Genomic DNA, 18,923 nt, shown 5'->3' with positions numbered 1-18,923 from the left:
ACAGTTCGATTTGACAGTTTTCCAAACAAAACCAGTGCATTGCGCGACGCATTGAAATAAAACCGAGTGAAAAACATATGATTGAAATTCCGCGGAAAAAGACAGTTTTAATTCGAAAATTCCATTCTTCGACCGACCGGTTTAGTTGTATTGTGTGAAAAAGAAACACTGGATTCATTTTAATTCGTGCAAAATGGAAGTTGACGATAATGACTCACCAACGCAAATGCTGGACCATTTTGTCGAATTGGTTCAAGTTGAACAAATGATTGCCGATTTGAAGACCGATCACAATAGCAATTTTGAGAAATCATATGAGACATTCAGCAATATTTTGAGTCGATACCAAGAACAACCACATTTATTGAATCCACACTTACCGGCGCTAATTGAAAAATTGTTAAATTATATTCGGCAAACTGATGTACCGCCAACCTTATTCCATGCTTCATTCAAGTATTTGTATCAATTTGCAAAAGTGCGAACTTACAAAATTATACTGAAATTTTTGCCACACGAAACGTTCGACCTGGATTTCGTTTTGAACGCGCTTGAGCAGCAGAATGTCAGCGAAACAAATACATGGGAGACACGTTACATGCTATTGATATGGTTTTCAATTTTGGTGCTGAATCCCTTTGAGTTGTCCCGTTTCGATGGATTTATCAGCGATGGTGCCGGAAATAATCCAATCAGTAAAATCGAACGTATTTTCCAATTGTGCAAATTGAATACGAACAATAATGACACATGTTCAAAAGTGGCCGCATTTTTAACAGCCAAATTCTTGATTCGAATCGATGTCAAAGATAAATATCTACCGCAATACCTTGATTGGATTTGCGAATCGAAAGATGAGACGCAATTTGGTAAATTGGCAGCAATTTCCTTCATTTTAAAACATGGCAAACGAGAAGATTTACTTGTACATGCACCGAGGTTATTGACATGGCTACTGTCGTGCGATTTTAAATCTGGAAATGATTTTCTGAAGAACAAATACTTTGTGAAAATTATTCAAAGACTTGGTTTAGTATTTCTAAAACCACGACTTGCCACCTGGCGGTATCAACGCGGTTCGAGATCGTTGACCGCAAAATTGGCCGCCGGTTCAACAAAAGATGACATCGAATTTAAACATGATGAAATCACTGCAGGTAAGCACTTTCTCCGCAATGCTCTGAAATGGTTTCTTTTCTAAAAAAATAATTTTCTTCTGCTCATTTCAGTGGAAAACGAAGATGACATCGATGTGCCATGTGAAATCGAGGAAATTATCGAAGAATTGCTACAGGCAATGCGAAATCCAAGCAGTGACATCCGATGGTCCACGGCCAAAGGAATTGGCAGAATCACGAGTCGGTTGCCCAGAGAGTTTGGCGATGAAGTTGTCGGTTCAGTCATCGAAATATTAAGTCCACTCGAACCACACGAAGCATGGCACGGAGCTTGTTTAGCTATTGCTGAATTGGGTATGTACCAATAGAGTTCTTTCTTTCGCCGAAGGGATAATTAAAATTGAATTGAATTTTCAGCCAAACGTGGTCTGTTACTGCCGTATCGCCTAGAAACGATGGTTCCACTTTTGCTACAGGCGCTTGTCTATGATGAGCTCCAAGGTTATATGTCAGTTGGTCAACACATTCGCGATGCCGCTTGTTATATGTGTTGGGCATTTGCTAGAGCATATGAACCGAATGTGTTGAAGGAGTTTGTGAGTAAAATTGCGACCGGCTTGTTGATAACAACGGTATTTGATCGCGAAATTAACTGTCGTCGTGCCGCATCGGCAGCATTTCAAGAAAGCGTCGGACGTCTGCGTACATTCCCGCATGGCATCGACATTATCACCAAAGCCGATTTCTTTTCGGTTGGACTACGAACAAATTCTTATTTGGAAATTAGTGATTACATAGCGCAATATCCAGAATACTCGAAACCGTTGATAGGTACGGTATCATGATTCTTTATACTTTAATCGGTAGAATAAAACAAATTCTCCTCATCAGGTCATTTAATCGAACGGAAAGTAAATCACTGGGATCCAGCTATGAGAGAATTAACATCGAAGACATTGCACAAATTAACGTCACGCGAACCAGAGTTCATGGTGACGGACGCATTGCCGAAATTATTCAAGAAAACGTCATCAATTGACATAAACGAACGACATGGAACAGTTCTGGCGATTGGAGAAATTATAGCGAAATTAAAGAAGCTCGAAAACAACGAGGTGTTTATAAATGATTTCTTGATTGAACAGCTGAATGGACTGGTTCTTGCATTTCAAAAGAGAGACCAATTCAAAGGTGAGGCTTTTATCTTGCTCAGTGAAAACTAAATTAATTCAAAACATTTTTTCGTGATTTAGGTATGAGTGGTGAGATGATGTACCAGTGCTGTTGTGACTTTATACGAAATTGCAGTGCATCAAAGATTGCCGTTTCACCAGAGTGCATAGGCAAGTTTTTAATTTTGGGTATTTTTTTCTTTGAAATCAATTCGTTTAATCTTTTTGGTATCGTTTTCAGACTCTTGGCAGTTGGTTATCGATTCATCACTTACGAAAAACTCTGTTCCAATCCGAGATGCAGCGGTTGCTGCACTGTCTGAACTATGTAAAACCTACTATGCTGGACCGGAGTCAAATGAAAAAAATCTTCAACTATTAAATAAGTATATTGAAGCATCAAACGAAAAATCATGGGAATTCGTTCGAATGGGATTCGTAGCAGCCATCGGAGCAATGCCTGATTTTATTTTAAAATTGGATCTAAATCGTGTACTATTAACATTGATGTGTCATTCATTACCGAATTCGGATCGCCAATTATTGCGACGCCACCACATTCAAGATTGTAATTTTGTGGCAAATTGGGCGGAGGCGAGAAAAGAAAGTGTCAAAGCATTATGCAATGCAGTTCTCATCATTGGATTCGATGAAATTCACAATATTCGTTATTTAGATGATGAAACAGCCGAGGATACGATATTTCGGTGTTTATTGGCGGCACTAAATGAATACACAATTGATAATCGGGGTGATATTGGAGCTTGGGTTCGTGAAGCTTCTATGAATGCTTTGTATAAATTGATAGTAACAATACCAGAGTTTGTATTGCAAGATCCGAAGAAAATACATGCAGTTATCATTGGATTACTTCAGCAAGCTGTTGAGAAAATCGATCGCACTCGTGCATTGGCCGGCAAATTATTTTGTAAAATTATTTATCAGTAAGTTTTTAGATCGCATGGCATTTTGAATTGTTGACACTTTTGTATTATAAATTTTAATGACATTTTCAGTGATCCACCCATTCCGCACATCACACATCATGATTTCATAAAAACTGTATTTCCCGAAGATTTCTCAAACATTTTGTGGTTATATGCAGCACATACATTTCCATTATTTTGTAAACTTTTGGTATTGCCAGAATATACCGAATGTTTGATGATTGGCTTGATTGCTAGCGTTGGCCAACTCACTGAGTCTCTGGTAAGATTCAAAACCACAAAAAATAGAAAGTATCCAAATACATTGATATCAATATTTTTACCATTTTCAGGTGAAACATTCATCAGAAGCCCTCATCGATTTCTTACGCACCAATCCAGAGCAGCAACGTAGAATTTGCGATGTAGTTATTGATATTTTCAATAAAAATACATTAAACGAGCGTATATCGTATCCGTTACTCAACTTTTTGAATATCATCATCGGTTCGAGTATAATCGATGACATTGTCTTGGATGCATCGCTCAATTTTAGCTCAGAAGTTTATCGTTTAACGAAACTTGAAATTAAAGGACACAAAAAACTCTACAAACTAATCGCGAGCATCAATGTATTCTGTCAATTGATTCAGGTAAATTGATTAGAAAAAAATTCGAAAATCGAAAAGAGATTAAAAAAAAACAGTGCAACTGAATTATTTTCACAAAAAATTGTGCGTTGTTTCAGGTGCCTGAGCTAAGTAGTAAAGTATTGAGTACGTTGTCGATATTTTTGGGTCTACCACATGTACATGTGAGGAAAACAACGGCCACCAAATTGTATGAAGCATTAATACTACACTCGGATGCCTGTGGATTCCCAGAAGAGAATTCAGATGAGGTAATTTCCACACATTGATGGCATACTTCATTTTAAAAGTGTACACACATTTCTTCCAATTTTCAGATAATGAATTATCTGTCGGAAACCGATTGGGGTGAACCAATCACCGAAATACGCTTAATAAGAAACAAATTGTGCACATTGCTTAACATAAAGCCACCTGTAACAGCATCCACTGCGAAATAATCCAATACTCACACGAATGTCACTCCAACACATCCGCTTTAAAATCAACAATCAAATTGTCACACACTTAAAATATGAATAAAACAACTTGCATTTGTATTTTGAATAATTTACGATGATTTTATTTAATTATACAATGGATTAATGTTTTTTTTTGCTTTTTTTATATCAATAAATTACATACAAAATTCTTGCAAAAAAAAAGTTTTTTCTTCACTTTTTCCGGTCAAAAATTCCAGTGTTCATACAACGACTTCAATTAAAGTTTCAACAATCGCTCATCATCACAACACATAACCGAGAAACTGGAATCTCGACAAACGAAAAAAATGGATAATATAAATATATCGTTGATGATTTTAGTTTTAGGTTTTCATTTGCAATATCAATATGGAAGATAATTAGGATGATATAATTAGCAAGAAATAAATTTTAATGCGCATAATGCTATAATAATGATAGTCATCTTTTTTGGCATCTATCGATGCTTAAATCATGGACTGAATTTTCTTATGCTTCGTTCACTTTCAAATCACGTGTTCTCTTATCATATTTTTCTTGTTGTTTTTTCTCTTAAACATTGTGCAAAATGACTACAATATTCTTACGTTTTCGTCACTAAATTTCTTGTTTCCATTCAAATTCAATCTGTGTCGCATTCGACTCGAATCACATTGATTGTGAGCATTTTGAAAAGAGAAGAAAAACACACATTATTCATTCTACAAAATCAATTTGGCGCTTAGCAATATCAATTCCTGGCGACTTATTCATGCTATTGCAATGAGAAAATGAATTCATTTATTTCCATAATTCGGTCGGGGCGGTGCATTGTATTCATCAATTGTTATGTGCTATTGAAATATTTCGTTATAAATTCTATTTTCTAGTTTATCTGGCCTGCGATTGATTGTATAAAAGTACAAAAAAATGTTCTTAGCAAAAATGAGTGTGAGTGCGGCAGGATACCAGTCAGCACTGATGCCAGCAGTTAACTGAAGAAGTGTCATTTTCCACATTTATCTCTTTCGCTCCCGCACAAAATCGATGAAGGAACTATGCAATACATTCTTAGTTGCCTGAATTTTTTTGTTAACCGTTGATATCAACGCTGATGGATATTCTGAAGGTGCGTTTGAATGATAGAATTAATATAATGCCTGTTCGATGTCATTTGGCAGCCTCATATTTTGGTAAACAGGCGTTTTTCGACTTCATTTTCTTCTACAATATTCTTTATTTATATTTTGCAATTCGATTGATTTTTTCTTTAAACTACTAGTGATGATGGATTCATGAGTACTAAGCTCTTATAACAAAGAAAAAAGCCACAATGTATTCATGTTAATATCAATTAAATCTATTTAGATATATATATGCTTTATTAAAAAGAACTGTTTTTTTTAAAAAAAAGGTGATAGAAAGAAGATGTCAATAAAACGAAACGAATATAAGTCAACTAATATATATATATGTGTTATGTTTTCATATTACGTGAATTATTCTTGTTTTTTTTTTTGCAATTCTTCCGCTCATTTAAGTAAATATGTTCCATTCGCAATAATTGATATAATATTCATATGAAGAATTAGAAAAGTATTGAATTGTCGGAGAAAAACAAATGATATACAATTACACACATCAAAAGAAAATGATTGTTTATTTCATCTGGTTAAACTTATGTATTTAGTATTCCCATTGTGTGGCAGAGTCTCGGCCTTCGTCCAACAGTTTGAATGTTCCATTTTTGGTTGCACCCAAATAGCGTCCATTTGTTTGTCTATCGATAGAATCGAACGGGAAGAGAGAATAATTTTCACATTTTCGTCTAAGCCTCACAATATTTTATGAATAAAACTTTACAATCAAATAGCACTCGATTTGAGTAGAATATGCATACTCACCGAATACAAATGCGTGTTGGTTCTCTCAATTCCAAATAGAAACCATCACGAGGAGCATCACCGTCAACACAGATGCCATCGCCCTCCAAACGCCAGTATTTACCATTTTGACCTGTAACGAGAAAAAAACACACACAAACGGATTAAACTCAATAACCCCATTTCACACTCATTCAGTTATGATGTAATTCGATGTAATCAAGCAATTATTACACCAGAGGGGGCATTTAGTTATTACATCGTACAGTAAAAAATAATCACCTTTGAAATAGACAACACCCTTTGCCGAACGTTCAACTAAAATGGTTTCGTACGTTGCTTTGTTACATTCCAATTTTGTTGTGCTGTTGGTACGCAAACCAACGAAACCCTGTTCACATTTCAATACTAAAATTGGACGATTGATTAAATAGAAATAGAATTTGGCAATTTCTTCAATCGATTCAGATGTTGCGAATAAATGGCCGGAACGTTTCGTTGCTAAGAATTTTCCATTGTTGGCACGGAAGGATACCGAACCGTCACCATGCCAAACCATCTCGAATAGGGCATCAGCACAACGACGATTTCCAGTTGCCTGAATACCAGCTCCATTCGACAAACACCAATAACGATCCTGAAAGTAAATTTAAATCAAATTTTAATGCACAGTCATCGACACTAGAGACATAAAATGAATTGAAAAAGAGTTCAAACGTGCTCCATAAATGAAAGTAGTAATTGTGACTTACTTGTGTGGTGCGTAATGCCCAACGCCGTGCAGTCCAATCGTATTCCAATTGAAATGTTTCATCGGTGCCAATTTCATCTTGATTGGCAGTTACATCAACACCCTGTTTAACGGATACATACTTCAAGTTTAATGCAGCAACAAATGAAGCCTGTGGCAATGAATCTTCTAACGAGAATAGTTCGTCACGTGTAACAGTTTGCGAACGCGATTTCAAGACGGCTTTCGATCCAATTGGCGACAAATACGAGCCATGACTAAACAATCAAGATTTTATTAGAGAAAAAAAAATCGATTTCAAATTACACACTTAAAAAACGAGTATTTTCTTACCGATCTCGTAGAGCAAGATGGCCGCTATGATATTCGGCACTGAACAGACACTCGGTAGTACAGTACAATTCCAATTTTCCGTTCGAATTCAAGTATCTGGATAATGAAAATCAATATCGTAAAACCAGAGTTCATGGATAAATTAAAAGATAAGCAAAATTCAGTTCACACGAAAACAAAGTTGTCTGTCTGCTTGCAACTGTACGCCACATTATCTATTTCTCTATTGTAGTCTTAGTGATGACGCCGTTAATTAAGTTTTAATTCACATGGATTTACAGCACATTGTGCTTAATTCGTGAACAACTGCAATTTCTTTTTTTTTATTATTATTATTCGTCTTACAATTTTTTTCCGTTCCATATTGTTTTCCATCATGTTCATGTTGGGAAAAAGTGGATTATCGAATGAAAATCGTAATCATAATCTCAAATGGAAGTGTAATTATAAATGAAAATCGTAGACAACGTTCTCGCAGCAACAATCAAACAGACAGACAGACAGACAGACAGACACAGAGTATCTTAATTATTAGCCATTGTTTCATTCGGGTGCAGCAAACAATGGAACACATACCGATTGTTGCATGTATGCAATGCATATCGTCCTCCTTCATCCATACGAAATTCCAATGTGAATAAAGTGTCCTCTCCCCATGGAATGTTTGCGTCGACATGAATCTCATCTTGTGACTCGGACAGATGTGCAAATCGCTTGCGTCCAATCGACCGCAAATTCACCTGAAACAATATCATGACTATATTGCACATTCTCTTTTCGTTTATTCTCCATTTAAAGTGGAGCAATTGTTAGTTATCGATGACCAAAAAAATCAATCAATCCCCGGTGAGAAATCGATTATCTTGTTTGTCTGGCGATGAAAAGTCTGCCAAACCATTTTTAAAAATTAAAAAAAAGATGCCGTTAAGATTCTTGCGGCGTGTATAAGCTTACCTGTGGCCTCGCAGCTAAATGAACTGTCCAGAATTCACCATTTGATGGTGCTTTTGCTGTGCATGTTAGCTTATCGGGTGTACCGCCCAAGAAATAGCCGCGCGATTCATTTCGTAATGCCCAACGACCGGAACCATCTTCCGCTATGCTGATTTGAAATCGACTTCCCGCATCACGTTCATCTGCTTCGCATAATACATTACCAAATGAATCGACCGATAGGTACTTGCCCAAATGTGATCGCAAATAGATGATGCCTGCAAATGGTTCAGTTGGCTCATGAATAAATTGATGGTTTTGAAATGGTCTTTTAAATATTTCTTCATTCAAATCACTTAATGATGCGCAAGTGTTTGGTAAATAAAAATAACAGCTCTGCTAGTTACAGTCATTTAATTTTAACGATTCACATTTAACGATTTGACCGAATCAAATTGCTGATCGGAAAAGCGCATTAAACAAAAAATAACGAATCGAATAACACACAAATCAAATGCAATAAATCATTTATAAAAATTGCATGAGTCAAATTTTCATTCCATTTTGCAAACATTGCATAAATACCGGTCGACCGCTAATAAATTGATCTGTAACTCCAAATAAAGTAATAAATTATTATATAGCACAAATTGTCAATTGGATGTCATTGTGTGTATGCGTGTTTTGTTGTCATTTCGACTGATGACTATATTGAAATAACATTTTTCATTTCAAATATGCTTCTCAATAGAAAACCACAAACGATTTCTTTCAAACAAAAAAAATGGCAAACCTTTTATTTGAGATTTTATGAGCATAGCAAACAAACGAAAGCAAAAAACAAACATAATAGTGTCGTTCAACACTCTGATCACTGAATAGAGTGTAATAAAAATTAATTGCACTATATTTTCTATTTGGGCAGTACCAGCAGCGATACGTTAATGACGCTAATGATCGTAAATTTATTTTCTTCCATATTGAAATGTCTTTAAATGTCGGCAATGAATTCACAATTCAAATGACTGCACACGAACTGCGATTAGAAATTATGATTTGCCCGTGTTGTCTCCCCATCTCTCTTTTCCTCTTTCATTCATCGTACATATTCCGCTTAATTTTAATTGGGAAAATAATGATGAAAATAGCCAGGTTTTAGGAGAGAATTAAGAAATGTAAAAGCATTGACTCGCTGTTGATTTTTATATGAGAAAAAAACACAAGAAAAAACATGTCATTTACTCATGAGCTCGGCAAAATGTGAACAATAAACAGACTGGAAACGACTTACGGCACATCACAGACGCATACACCATATGAACGGAGAAGAAAAAAAGACAAGTGTAAATCATCAAACGTAATTTTAAGTAGTCATCGACAGCGGCGCGCAACCATTTGAATTTTTATGCGAGTTTTTTTTCTTCTCAATGATTTCGTTAAGCGTTTCTCTTATCTCAACTCACTCCCATTGTCGAGCAAATTCATTTCCGTTCGCAAGTGATATTGGCAACGACGGACCGACGATGACATTCACTTTTTCAAACAAATGCACATCATTATTGTGATTCAGATTGGTTCGTTTTTACATAAAACAAATTGCCACGAAATCGTTATGTGTCGAGGGTTTGCATGTTCATTTTGAAGTTTTTTTTTGTTCGCTTAGAATAAAAATTCAATAAATTGACTAGTGTAAATGGTTATATGTTCAATGAGAACTAGCAAACACAAGTCACAAGTCGCGAACAGTCGACTACCCAATTTAGGCATTTTATTGGCTGTCAAAATTCATTTTGTGAAAATGCCATAAAAGCGGTGCGTTTTTCTTTGTTTTTTTTTCTCATACCACATTTGCACTGACAATGAAATGCACGCGTTAACATTTTTGCGCTGTAATTGGATCACGAAGCGTGAATCATTTGAGTCATTGTGTTGTTGTTTTCAAACTGAAAACCATTTATTTTTGTTTTGATATTTCTTTTGCACTGTTTTTTCTCTCTTTTTAATTTCAGATATGTATTTTTGAATGTAACTTACTTTCGCCGGTGTTTGATGGTTCCAATGTCCACATTTGTTTCTTCTTGAGACTGGCTCCGTTTGCGTTTAACTTGTAGCCAAATGTTTCGGCTGTCATGTATTTGTGTTGGCCATTGATCAAACCGATGGTCCACCATCCTTTCTGTTGATTATGCGACAGCATATCACCATTTGTATGAATTAACTCATAGGGTGAACCGTTCATTTTGTTATTTTATTTAACTCAATCGCAATATTTTTAAAATCCTAAATATCTTCACGCTTCTTTTCGACCGCTTTTCATTCACGTTGAACCTGTTTCAAGAGATAAGGAAAATTAAAAAAATTAAACTACAACCATTAACATTAAAAACTATTGAAAATCAGTTTATTTTTGCTTATTGTCATGTAAATAGATTGATTTTTTTCACTCAAAGGTTGTTTTTATGAACTAACTTTTAATGCCGGCTCGACACTTTCAAATAACAAACGTAATGAAGACGCAGATGCAGAGATAGGTGATAAACGACATACAGTTAATAATATTTTGTTCAAAACCAATTAAAATGGAACTGTTTGACTTAATTTGAATGGAAATCGAAGTGTTTTTTTCTTCTTTTCAATTTAAATTTAACGAAACAGAAGTAAAAAAAAGCACCTCTAGAATGAACGGTAGAAACGATTGTTGGGGTTTACAGCTCTCGATGTGTGTGCACATAAATCTTTCGAAACTATTGAGCGAAACGGAAGAAAAGCTCTCGCGGGATCGAACGTATGTTCGTAATCCAACGCCAGCTATTAAAGTGTTTAATGGTGAAAAGGCGAATAAATACGTATATATTATAATTGCAAGAGTTACACAGAAAAATGCGCTAGCGGTTATTACTGTTGTTGTTTAAGAATCGAAGAATGAAGTAAACACAAAAAAATGCATAAAAAAACATTACATATAAAACATTGCAAATCTTAAACGGCACAACGAACAACAACAATATATGAATGATCGGCATAATATTTTTGCCCATGCACATTATATGGGCACACGCTGCACACGCATTGCAATTTTTTTTCCTCCTAATAATATGCATATCATCTTGGTAAGTCCGAGTAAGTCTTTCTCGGCAACTTGTAAAAATCGCCAAGTATAAATCATCGCTTCAATGGACACAGACATTACTCTTCATGTTCAACCGACAATCAGATGTTTTTTTCTTCTTCTTATTTTTCTTATTTTGCTGACGATGATATGTACGCGATGCATTAGTCAATCGTATTGTGTGCGCATTTTCAACTGAAATATGATGATTTCAAAACCATTTTCATTTGCTTTTATTTCTACACAATATTGCAGTCAGTTTTCTGTTTTCATTGGAATAAGTGGAATAGTTGAACTTTCATAAACAACACAACAACGAGAAAAAAATGTAAAGAAATTCTTTCGTTTTTATTGCAATTTGTGTGCATTGTGGGCTTGTGCCATTGCAAATCAAACTTAAACGCATCATCTCAATCAAATTACACTTGAAATCAAATCGTTTTCAATAAACGGCTTTATCGTTTTTATATCAATGTAATGCTTGATTTTAACAGATGTGTCGACATCGATGTCGGCGGCAATGGCGGTAGCCTTGGCATAAGTACCAATAAAACTGTTGGGAGTCTTTTAATGGAAAATCATTTAAAAGTCGATCAAAGAAAACACTTTCTACTATTTGGATTTTCAATAACACGTTTTTTTTTTCTTCTTTTTCTTCTCAATGGAGGGAAACTATATTTTATATTCAATCGAATACGAAATTTTGACGGGATCCAACTGGGCTTAAGTGCAAACAAACTCCCTCTTCACGGTCGTTTTATGCAAATGCTCTTTTTCAAAGTCAGTAAGTCGTTTTTTCTTCTACTTAATGGTTTAGCGTTTAATATCGACACCACGACATATTCAACTAGAATCGGCAACAAAAATGCGCTGTTGACAGACTGAGCCTCTGAATCGGATTTTCATATTATTCATGCATTTATTTTAGTCACATATTCGCAACGTTTCCGTTCGAGATTTTTACTTATAATCAGAACCGTTTTTATTTATACCAACTCGTACGCTCTTATTTCCATCAGGCTTGAATGCAATAAAAAAAGTGGTCTGGTAAATGGGATTTGCGCCGTTACTTCGCATTATCAAAATGAAAGACCAAATGAAATTCATTTGGAATAATTGACTTATCGCCTCAGTGTTGACTTAGCTCTTAGTGTCCAACTCGTTATATGCTGGTGTTCATCGTAATTTATGCGTAATAAAATTGGCCATAATGTTATTGCGAATTTTCAACAGCATTTCGAAATGACAGAGAGAGAGAGAGAGAGAGAGGAAAAAAACCAAAAGAATTACCATATGAATGATATTTCGTTTCCGCCACTATGCAACTCCAAACAAATTAAATCTGATTTTTATAATTGTCACTAAATCATCCGCTTTCGTTTGTTGAATCACTTCACACAATCTCTGAATGAAATCACAGAACACAAAGAACACTCAACGGGGCACTTGCAATTTGTGAATGTTTTACTTCTCGTTTACAAATTGATTGTATCAGCAATGGACACTTAGTTCTTAGTCAATTTGTTGAAAATTAAATGCGAACGGGATTTTGTGTTTAATTTGAATTTTAAGCTTATATCTTTGTGGACAGTGTGATGCAAAAATAAATTCTATGCAAATTTTTCAGATGCAATCTTCACTAGAAATATTCTAGTTATGTTTGGGAAGCAAGAGACTTTAATCAACTAACACAATCAGTGTGCGGAATATAGATGATTCAGCTCCAGAATTCAGTGTATAATTTACAAGCAAGAGATTACTATGTTTGATGTATGAATCATTTCGATTACTCATAGCGTTCGTTCATTGCTGAAAAGCACGAATAACATTTATAGATTTGTGAAAAACTTATGTATAAATAAACAACATATATGCTGATGTGTGTAAGTATCAACGTTGTATGGAAAAAGTGAACTTTCTTTCTTTCTACTCGGACTCGATAGAAGAAGATTGCAATCTTTATGTTCGGTCATTTTTTTTAGAAGAAAATAAATATAATCAATAATCGCAACGTTTAAGAGAAAATTATTTATATTTTGCATAATTGTGCAAATCGATGATTTTCAAAAATAGATACAATCGAGAGTTGAATTTACATATATTGTTTAACTTTATCAAAATATTACTAGTCGGCGTAACTGATCACTGGTTTTGCTTGATTAATTTACCTAAGTTACCATAGGTAGCTTCATTTCAAAGTCTAGATTTAAAAAAATGACTGTAAATAGATAGAAATATAGAAATCATTCGAAATAAGAGGAAAAATCGATTTAAATGACAATGAAACTGAATCATGTGTCTTTGAAATCGTAACACTTTGCGTTCAATTTGGATACCACAATTGATATCGAAGCTACGCTTATCTTTCACACCGAATTTGATATGTTTTGTGAAATTGGATCTGCAGTAATATTTAAGGCGAATAACGAATAAGCAGTTACATTATTTGGTTTCAATTTATATCAATGTTATGGTAAAAGCATGTCATTTCAAAAAACCGCAAATCACAAGCCAACTATTGAGATTAAGTACTTGCGATTGGCCCGATTCTCGAATTCGAGGTCTCGTTTTTTTGTTAATTAAACGATCGCATTTTATCGAAATTGGGTATAAAGTAAAATTGGGTATAAAACTTTTACCGAAAAATCGTAGCCATAAAAAAGTGATCGGACAAAAAACAGTTATTCACATGAATTTGGCTGCTGCAAAGCAAGTAAACTACAGTTTTGATTTCTTTTTCACTGTGTCTTCACAAAAGATAGCGTTTCAAAGCATCGTGCTTCGATTCGTTGAACAATCGGAATTCTTAAACTGGATTTGTATAACAACACACAATGGATAATCGATTGAGAGGTTTTTTTTTTGCACAACAATAGAATTGGTGAGCATATCCGGGCGCCGAAATTTATAAACCGACATAAAATTCCATTTTTTGCATTTATTTTGATGGAATGCCACAAATGGCTTCTTCTAGGAAATTGATTTCAATTTTACGAGCACGTCAATTCAAGCGAAAATAATGTCAATTTTATGATTGCTTGCGCTTGGTATAATTGTATAAAGTCGATTTCGCGCTGTGAATGAACACGGTAAAATAATGGCTAATAACATAGGTTTCGTTTGTTTATGCTGCTAATTGTAAATTCGAAATTGGATCAGTCTGAAATGACAACTTTGAAAAATTGCGGTGAGAGATTGTTTCCCGGTGAAAGTTAGTTTCTGGCATTTTTTAAAACAATGTTCGTGAACACAACTGAGAGATGGCATCAAACACCCGCGCACACTTATGATCCATTTTTCATTTCGTGTACGGTATTCCGTTTGTACAAATAATTATGAACATAATTTTGTTTGAAGGGAAAAACCGATTCGAATAAATCTTAAGTGAGTGCGAACATAAACAAGATCGAAGAAAATTGCAGCAATTTTTTTTCTTCTGCTGTTTGCGCGCCAATGTGATATACAAGTACAGAGAGAGAGAGAGAGAGAGAGAGAGAGAGAGAGAGAGAGAGAGAGAGAGAGAGAGAGAGAGAGAGAGAGAGAGGGAGCTTAAACAACAGCAATAACGATTCGCATAACAATAATAACGAATCGCGTGCATAAAAAGTTCAGTGGCCGGAATTTTGTGCATGTCTTCACAGTGATTTCTTTTCTTTTTCTTTTTCGTTTCATTTTTATTGTGTTTCTCGGTTCTCTCCTCTGTGTTGCATCTCCTTCCCGTTTTTCCTCAATTGACGGTTATTGCATTTTTTTTTCTTCATTCGATGCGCGGCTCTCTTTCGCTCACATTGCCGAACTGAATGTTGAATGAGCGTTTGGCGCTACACCAAATTCAAACCAATTAATTAACATTTTCTAGGTTTTCTTTTCTGATTTTTGCCCAATCGTTTGTGCTGTGAACGCATTTTTAATTGGTTGCAAGTGTGTGTGCATCGTGTTATTCAAATTATGTTCCATTATTTTGGATTGAAAAATGTGAAACAAAACAAATTGAATCCTCCTTCCGAATATGCATCACCGAGACATCTCTCGAGCGCGAGAAAAACGCAAACCAATTTTTGATTGTTTCACCGTTAACACACATACACACACACACACGCACCCAACTCGATTTTAATGATAGTTTCTCATTTAGCGATATGACTGCAATTCATGATAATTACAAGACGGGCGATAGAAAATGCGTATGATTTAGATTTTATTGACATGTTTCATGTTATTTAAATGTCAGCATTGCGGTATTTTTCACATTTGTTCAATTGATTTTAGATGAAAAGTGCCGATAGATAGGCAAACGATAACAACGCGAATGGGTTCTTACCTCGCAGCCATTTTCATCCGAAGAGCTATTACTGACTCGTTAGAAAGTATTAAATTGTTCAACAATTTTTTTTCTTCAGTTTTGCCACTAGGCAAACACTTATACTCTCATTTCTATGTGACTCATTTAGAAAATAAACCATAATACTTTGTGAATTCACAGTTAAAACAACAAAAATACGGTTTGTCACAGGTTCTTTTCACAGAAAGTTTCATTCAAAAAATAATCTGAAAATAAAAATCAGATTTTCTTCGAAGGTTTTTTGAGTGCGAAAAATTTGGTGTTGAGATTTTGTTTTGCTTTCAATCGAACCTATCCGAAGACGGTAAAGTCAAATGCATTGAAAAACGCTGTTGCCATAGAAGCGTTGGTCGTATCGATCGATAAAAGCGCGGTATATACCCAAACGGAATATTCTCTGAATCGAATATTGAACAAATGGTATGCGTGTAGAATATACGGCTTTGCTTCGTCCCGGTATGAAATATTTTCGGTTGTGCGGTAGCTACTAATAAACAAACTAACACAATCAAAGTCGGCATTTTCAAGGGTATTTTCTGCATAGTTCTGCAGTTGGTTTATGTATTTTCATCAGAAGTGTGGCGTTTGTATCGGTCCCCTTGGCGTGATTTCTATTTTTATCATCATCAGGAAGCGCAATGTTGTGACCCTAATTTTCATCATTCAACGCCGATTCATTATATTTTCTCATACAAAAAAGGGGATTAAATTCATCAATGTTTATCCGACGAAGAACAATTTCGGCAAATATTCTCATGTTTTATATTAATATAACACACGTACACCGTGTTTTACTCTATGTGTATCGAATGCAATTCACAAGTGGTACGACAAAAATACAATCAGCATGAGTTTTGAACCTGAAATTTGGCACATGCGCGAGTTTAAAGTGCACAAACAATACTAGAGGACCGAGAAAAAAAATCAATTTTGGAATGCCGTGCGGAAGAAGAACTGCTGAACTTGAAACAAAGAACAAATGAATATGATTTGGGTCTTCCTCTTCTTTTTCTTTCGTTCCAAATGAATTTTATTCTTTTCCTTAAATGAAATCCTTTTGTGAATTTGTATGCGAATCATCACGAAACATTCATAAATTCCACTTTTTTTGGTCGGATTTCCGTTTGTCAACAAAATAACATAGAATGAAAGAAAGAGTGAACATGTTGGTAAATGTAAATATATATGTAAGTAATTTGTGCGACGGGAAAGAATTACAAGGACGGACATATAAAAATTATGTTCTTCATTTTGTGACTGACTCATTTATTCACTATTTTCGTCTAGCGTGTATATTTTATATGCGTTACCCATCTTTCTCGCATACATTTCAAACATTATTATTTCTGTTTTCGTTGCGATTGTCATCTAAATAGGCTGTCACACCGACATTTTCGTTTTCATTTTCAATTGTTAAAACATTTATTGCATTATTGTACGTTATGAATACGATGGCGGGTGACATCAGGGAACAGACGTAATTCCAAAATTTATTTTCTCGATTTGTTGTGCCTGCGATCCTTTTATGTGTGCGGTGCGTGCGAGCATATTTCACATATTTTCATCCCTAACCATTATCATTTCAATATATCGTGTGTCTGTGCCACTCAATTTGCCGATGAGAGTGTGCCACACCTTATACTTCGATGCACCGAGCATATATAAATTATTCGATATATATACAATTCGACAATGGTAACTATAACGAAGCAGACTTCATATCTGTTTGTTATTTTCTCGTTTTTTTTCGCCTCATTTTGTTTGAACGAATTTTCGATTCGCGTGCCTTTTACATGCATCGTTGATTCGTTTTATCTGTCTGTTTATTTCTCGGCACTGCAATGCATCGTCAGTTAAGTATGCCGTTTTTGTGGACATAGGTCCTTATGTTTTGTGTACAAATCGCTTCGATTTTATGCTTTTCGTCTCGTACACCACTTTTTGTACGGCTTTATCGCCAGACCATTTGCTCACTTGCCATTCAAACAAAAAACCCATTGAAATTGGCGTTGACTTTGAAAGACAGAAATCAAGAATACATTATGTTCGGTTTAAAGAGCGCGCACGAAAAATACACGGACAGTGACAAAGCATTATGTGACACCAGAAAACGTTCAGTCGACCGTTTTATATTCTGGGAAATCCAGTATGTTCACAATTGAAACAGCGTAGTAGTGTTTGATGGCTTGCCAAAATTCTGTTTCGCTAAAAAACCGTGAATTAAAATCAAGAGACACACAAAACAAGACACCGTATATCGTCATATATACAGTAGTATTGTGCACGATATTCTCTCAAATGAAACCGCATCAAATCGCATATGCTCGAGGGAGGCCATACGTTGCCTTCTTTTTTTGTTCTTTTTTCTATTAGTTTTTTTTAAAGTCAAATAAAAATAAACACAATCAACCAACGGAAGCGACTTAAGAGTTTTCATTCTTAACAACTCTGACAAGCTTGCTTGCTGAACACTATCCGGGAACACTTCACAATTCAATGGAGGAATAAATATTTGGAACATTTTTTTCTCCTTTTTTTCTTTCATTTTCTTCTTTTGTAATTTTTCTTATTTTTTTCTTTCAATTTTTTTGTGTCTGGCTAATACTTACCGGCTTGTGCATAAAATAGCAATGATTGGGACGGTTTTAATCCTTTTTGTTTGACTGTTTTAAAAATTGCTTTAGTTCGTGTTCACAAATAATGTTTTGATTTTCAGTTTTGGTCACTTTTATCGCGAAAAAAAATGTGTTTTCGTTGTAAATGTTTCGTTAAAACAATCGCCGTAAAAATGTATTTTCTATTCAACAAATGTTATCTGGATTTATGTTAAAACAATGATTCGTTTTTTTATTTTTGAACGGAATGAAAACTAAATATGATTTCGATTCACAAAATTTACACATAAAAAAGTCCGACTGGTTGTATGCAGTAACTTGAGCCAACTGATTTAAAGATTGGCCAAATTGCCGACTGTATGCCGTGAGCTAGCTAGAGTGAAAAGAAAATAAACAAGCAACGAAATGAAGCATATTACACACCAATACACGAGCATCGCTCCAAAAAGCAAGAATGAAGAACTCAGCAACCACAAATACTCTCGCACGCGCGCACTCACTCACACAATTTCTACACGCAGTCAACTGAACGGCGAGCAAATAGTGCAAACTCCAATACATACACACACCGAGAGAGAGAGAGAGCAACAGAGCACATACGTTGAGTGACACACAGCAAAATAGAGTCAACGCAGAAGGAAAAGGCAATAC

The 18,923-nt window shown here is 35.1% G+C and overlaps 2 protein-coding genes across 4 annotated transcripts; one reads left to right on the top strand and one right to left on the bottom strand.

Moving 5' to 3' along the window:
- The first annotated feature begins 19 nt into the window (after nucleotides 1-19).
- LOC116343631 (tubulin-specific chaperone D) lies at nucleotides 20-4,415 on the top strand. The gene is made up of 10 exons (XM_031771821.1): nucleotides 20-1,157; nucleotides 1,230-1,472; nucleotides 1,536-1,949; nucleotides 2,010-2,309; nucleotides 2,372-2,461; nucleotides 2,532-3,234; nucleotides 3,307-3,499; nucleotides 3,570-3,869; nucleotides 3,965-4,117; nucleotides 4,184-4,415. The coding sequence occupies exons 1-10, from the start codon at nucleotides 194-196 to the stop codon at nucleotides 4,304-4,306; spliced, it is 3,483 nt and encodes a 1,160-aa protein (XP_031627681.1). The 5' UTR covers nucleotides 20-193; the 3' UTR covers nucleotides 4,307-4,415.
- Nucleotides 4,416-5,644: 1,229 nt separating this feature from the next.
- Nucleotides 5,645-18,627, bottom strand: LOC116343632 (protein singed). Of its 3 annotated transcripts, none has more exons than XM_031771822.1 (9): nucleotides 18,267-18,627; nucleotides 10,241-10,534; nucleotides 8,228-8,484; nucleotides 7,850-8,013; nucleotides 7,274-7,369; nucleotides 6,942-7,197; nucleotides 6,472-6,826; nucleotides 6,211-6,322; nucleotides 5,645-6,086 (listed from the first exon to the last, which is right to left on the bottom strand). In XM_031771822.1, exons 2-9 carry the CDS (start codon nucleotides 10,443-10,445, stop codon nucleotides 5,993-5,995), a joined length of 1,539 nt encoding a protein of 512 aa, XP_031627682.1. In that variant the 5' UTR covers nucleotides 10,446-10,534; nucleotides 18,267-18,627; the 3' UTR covers nucleotides 5,645-5,992. The 3 variants fall into 3 exon arrangements, with proteins under 3 accessions (XP_031627682.1, XP_031627683.1, XP_031627684.1); XM_031771823.1 differs by lacking the exon at nucleotides 18,267-18,627 and adding an exon at nucleotides 12,606-12,839; XM_031771824.1 differs by lacking the exon at nucleotides 18,267-18,627 and adding an exon at nucleotides 10,676-10,696.
- Between the last annotated feature and the right edge of the window lie 296 nt (nucleotides 18,628-18,923).

Source organism: Contarinia nasturtii, unplaced genomic scaffold, assembly GCF_009176525.2.
Source record: "Contarinia nasturtii isolate CC-2019 unplaced genomic scaffold, AAFC_CNas_1.1 Cnas_scaffold_1037, whole genome shotgun sequence".
Lineage (NCBI taxonomy): Eukaryota > Metazoa > Arthropoda > Insecta > Diptera > Cecidomyiidae > Contarinia > Contarinia nasturtii.
This window is presented reverse-complemented; position numbering and strand designations above follow the sequence as displayed.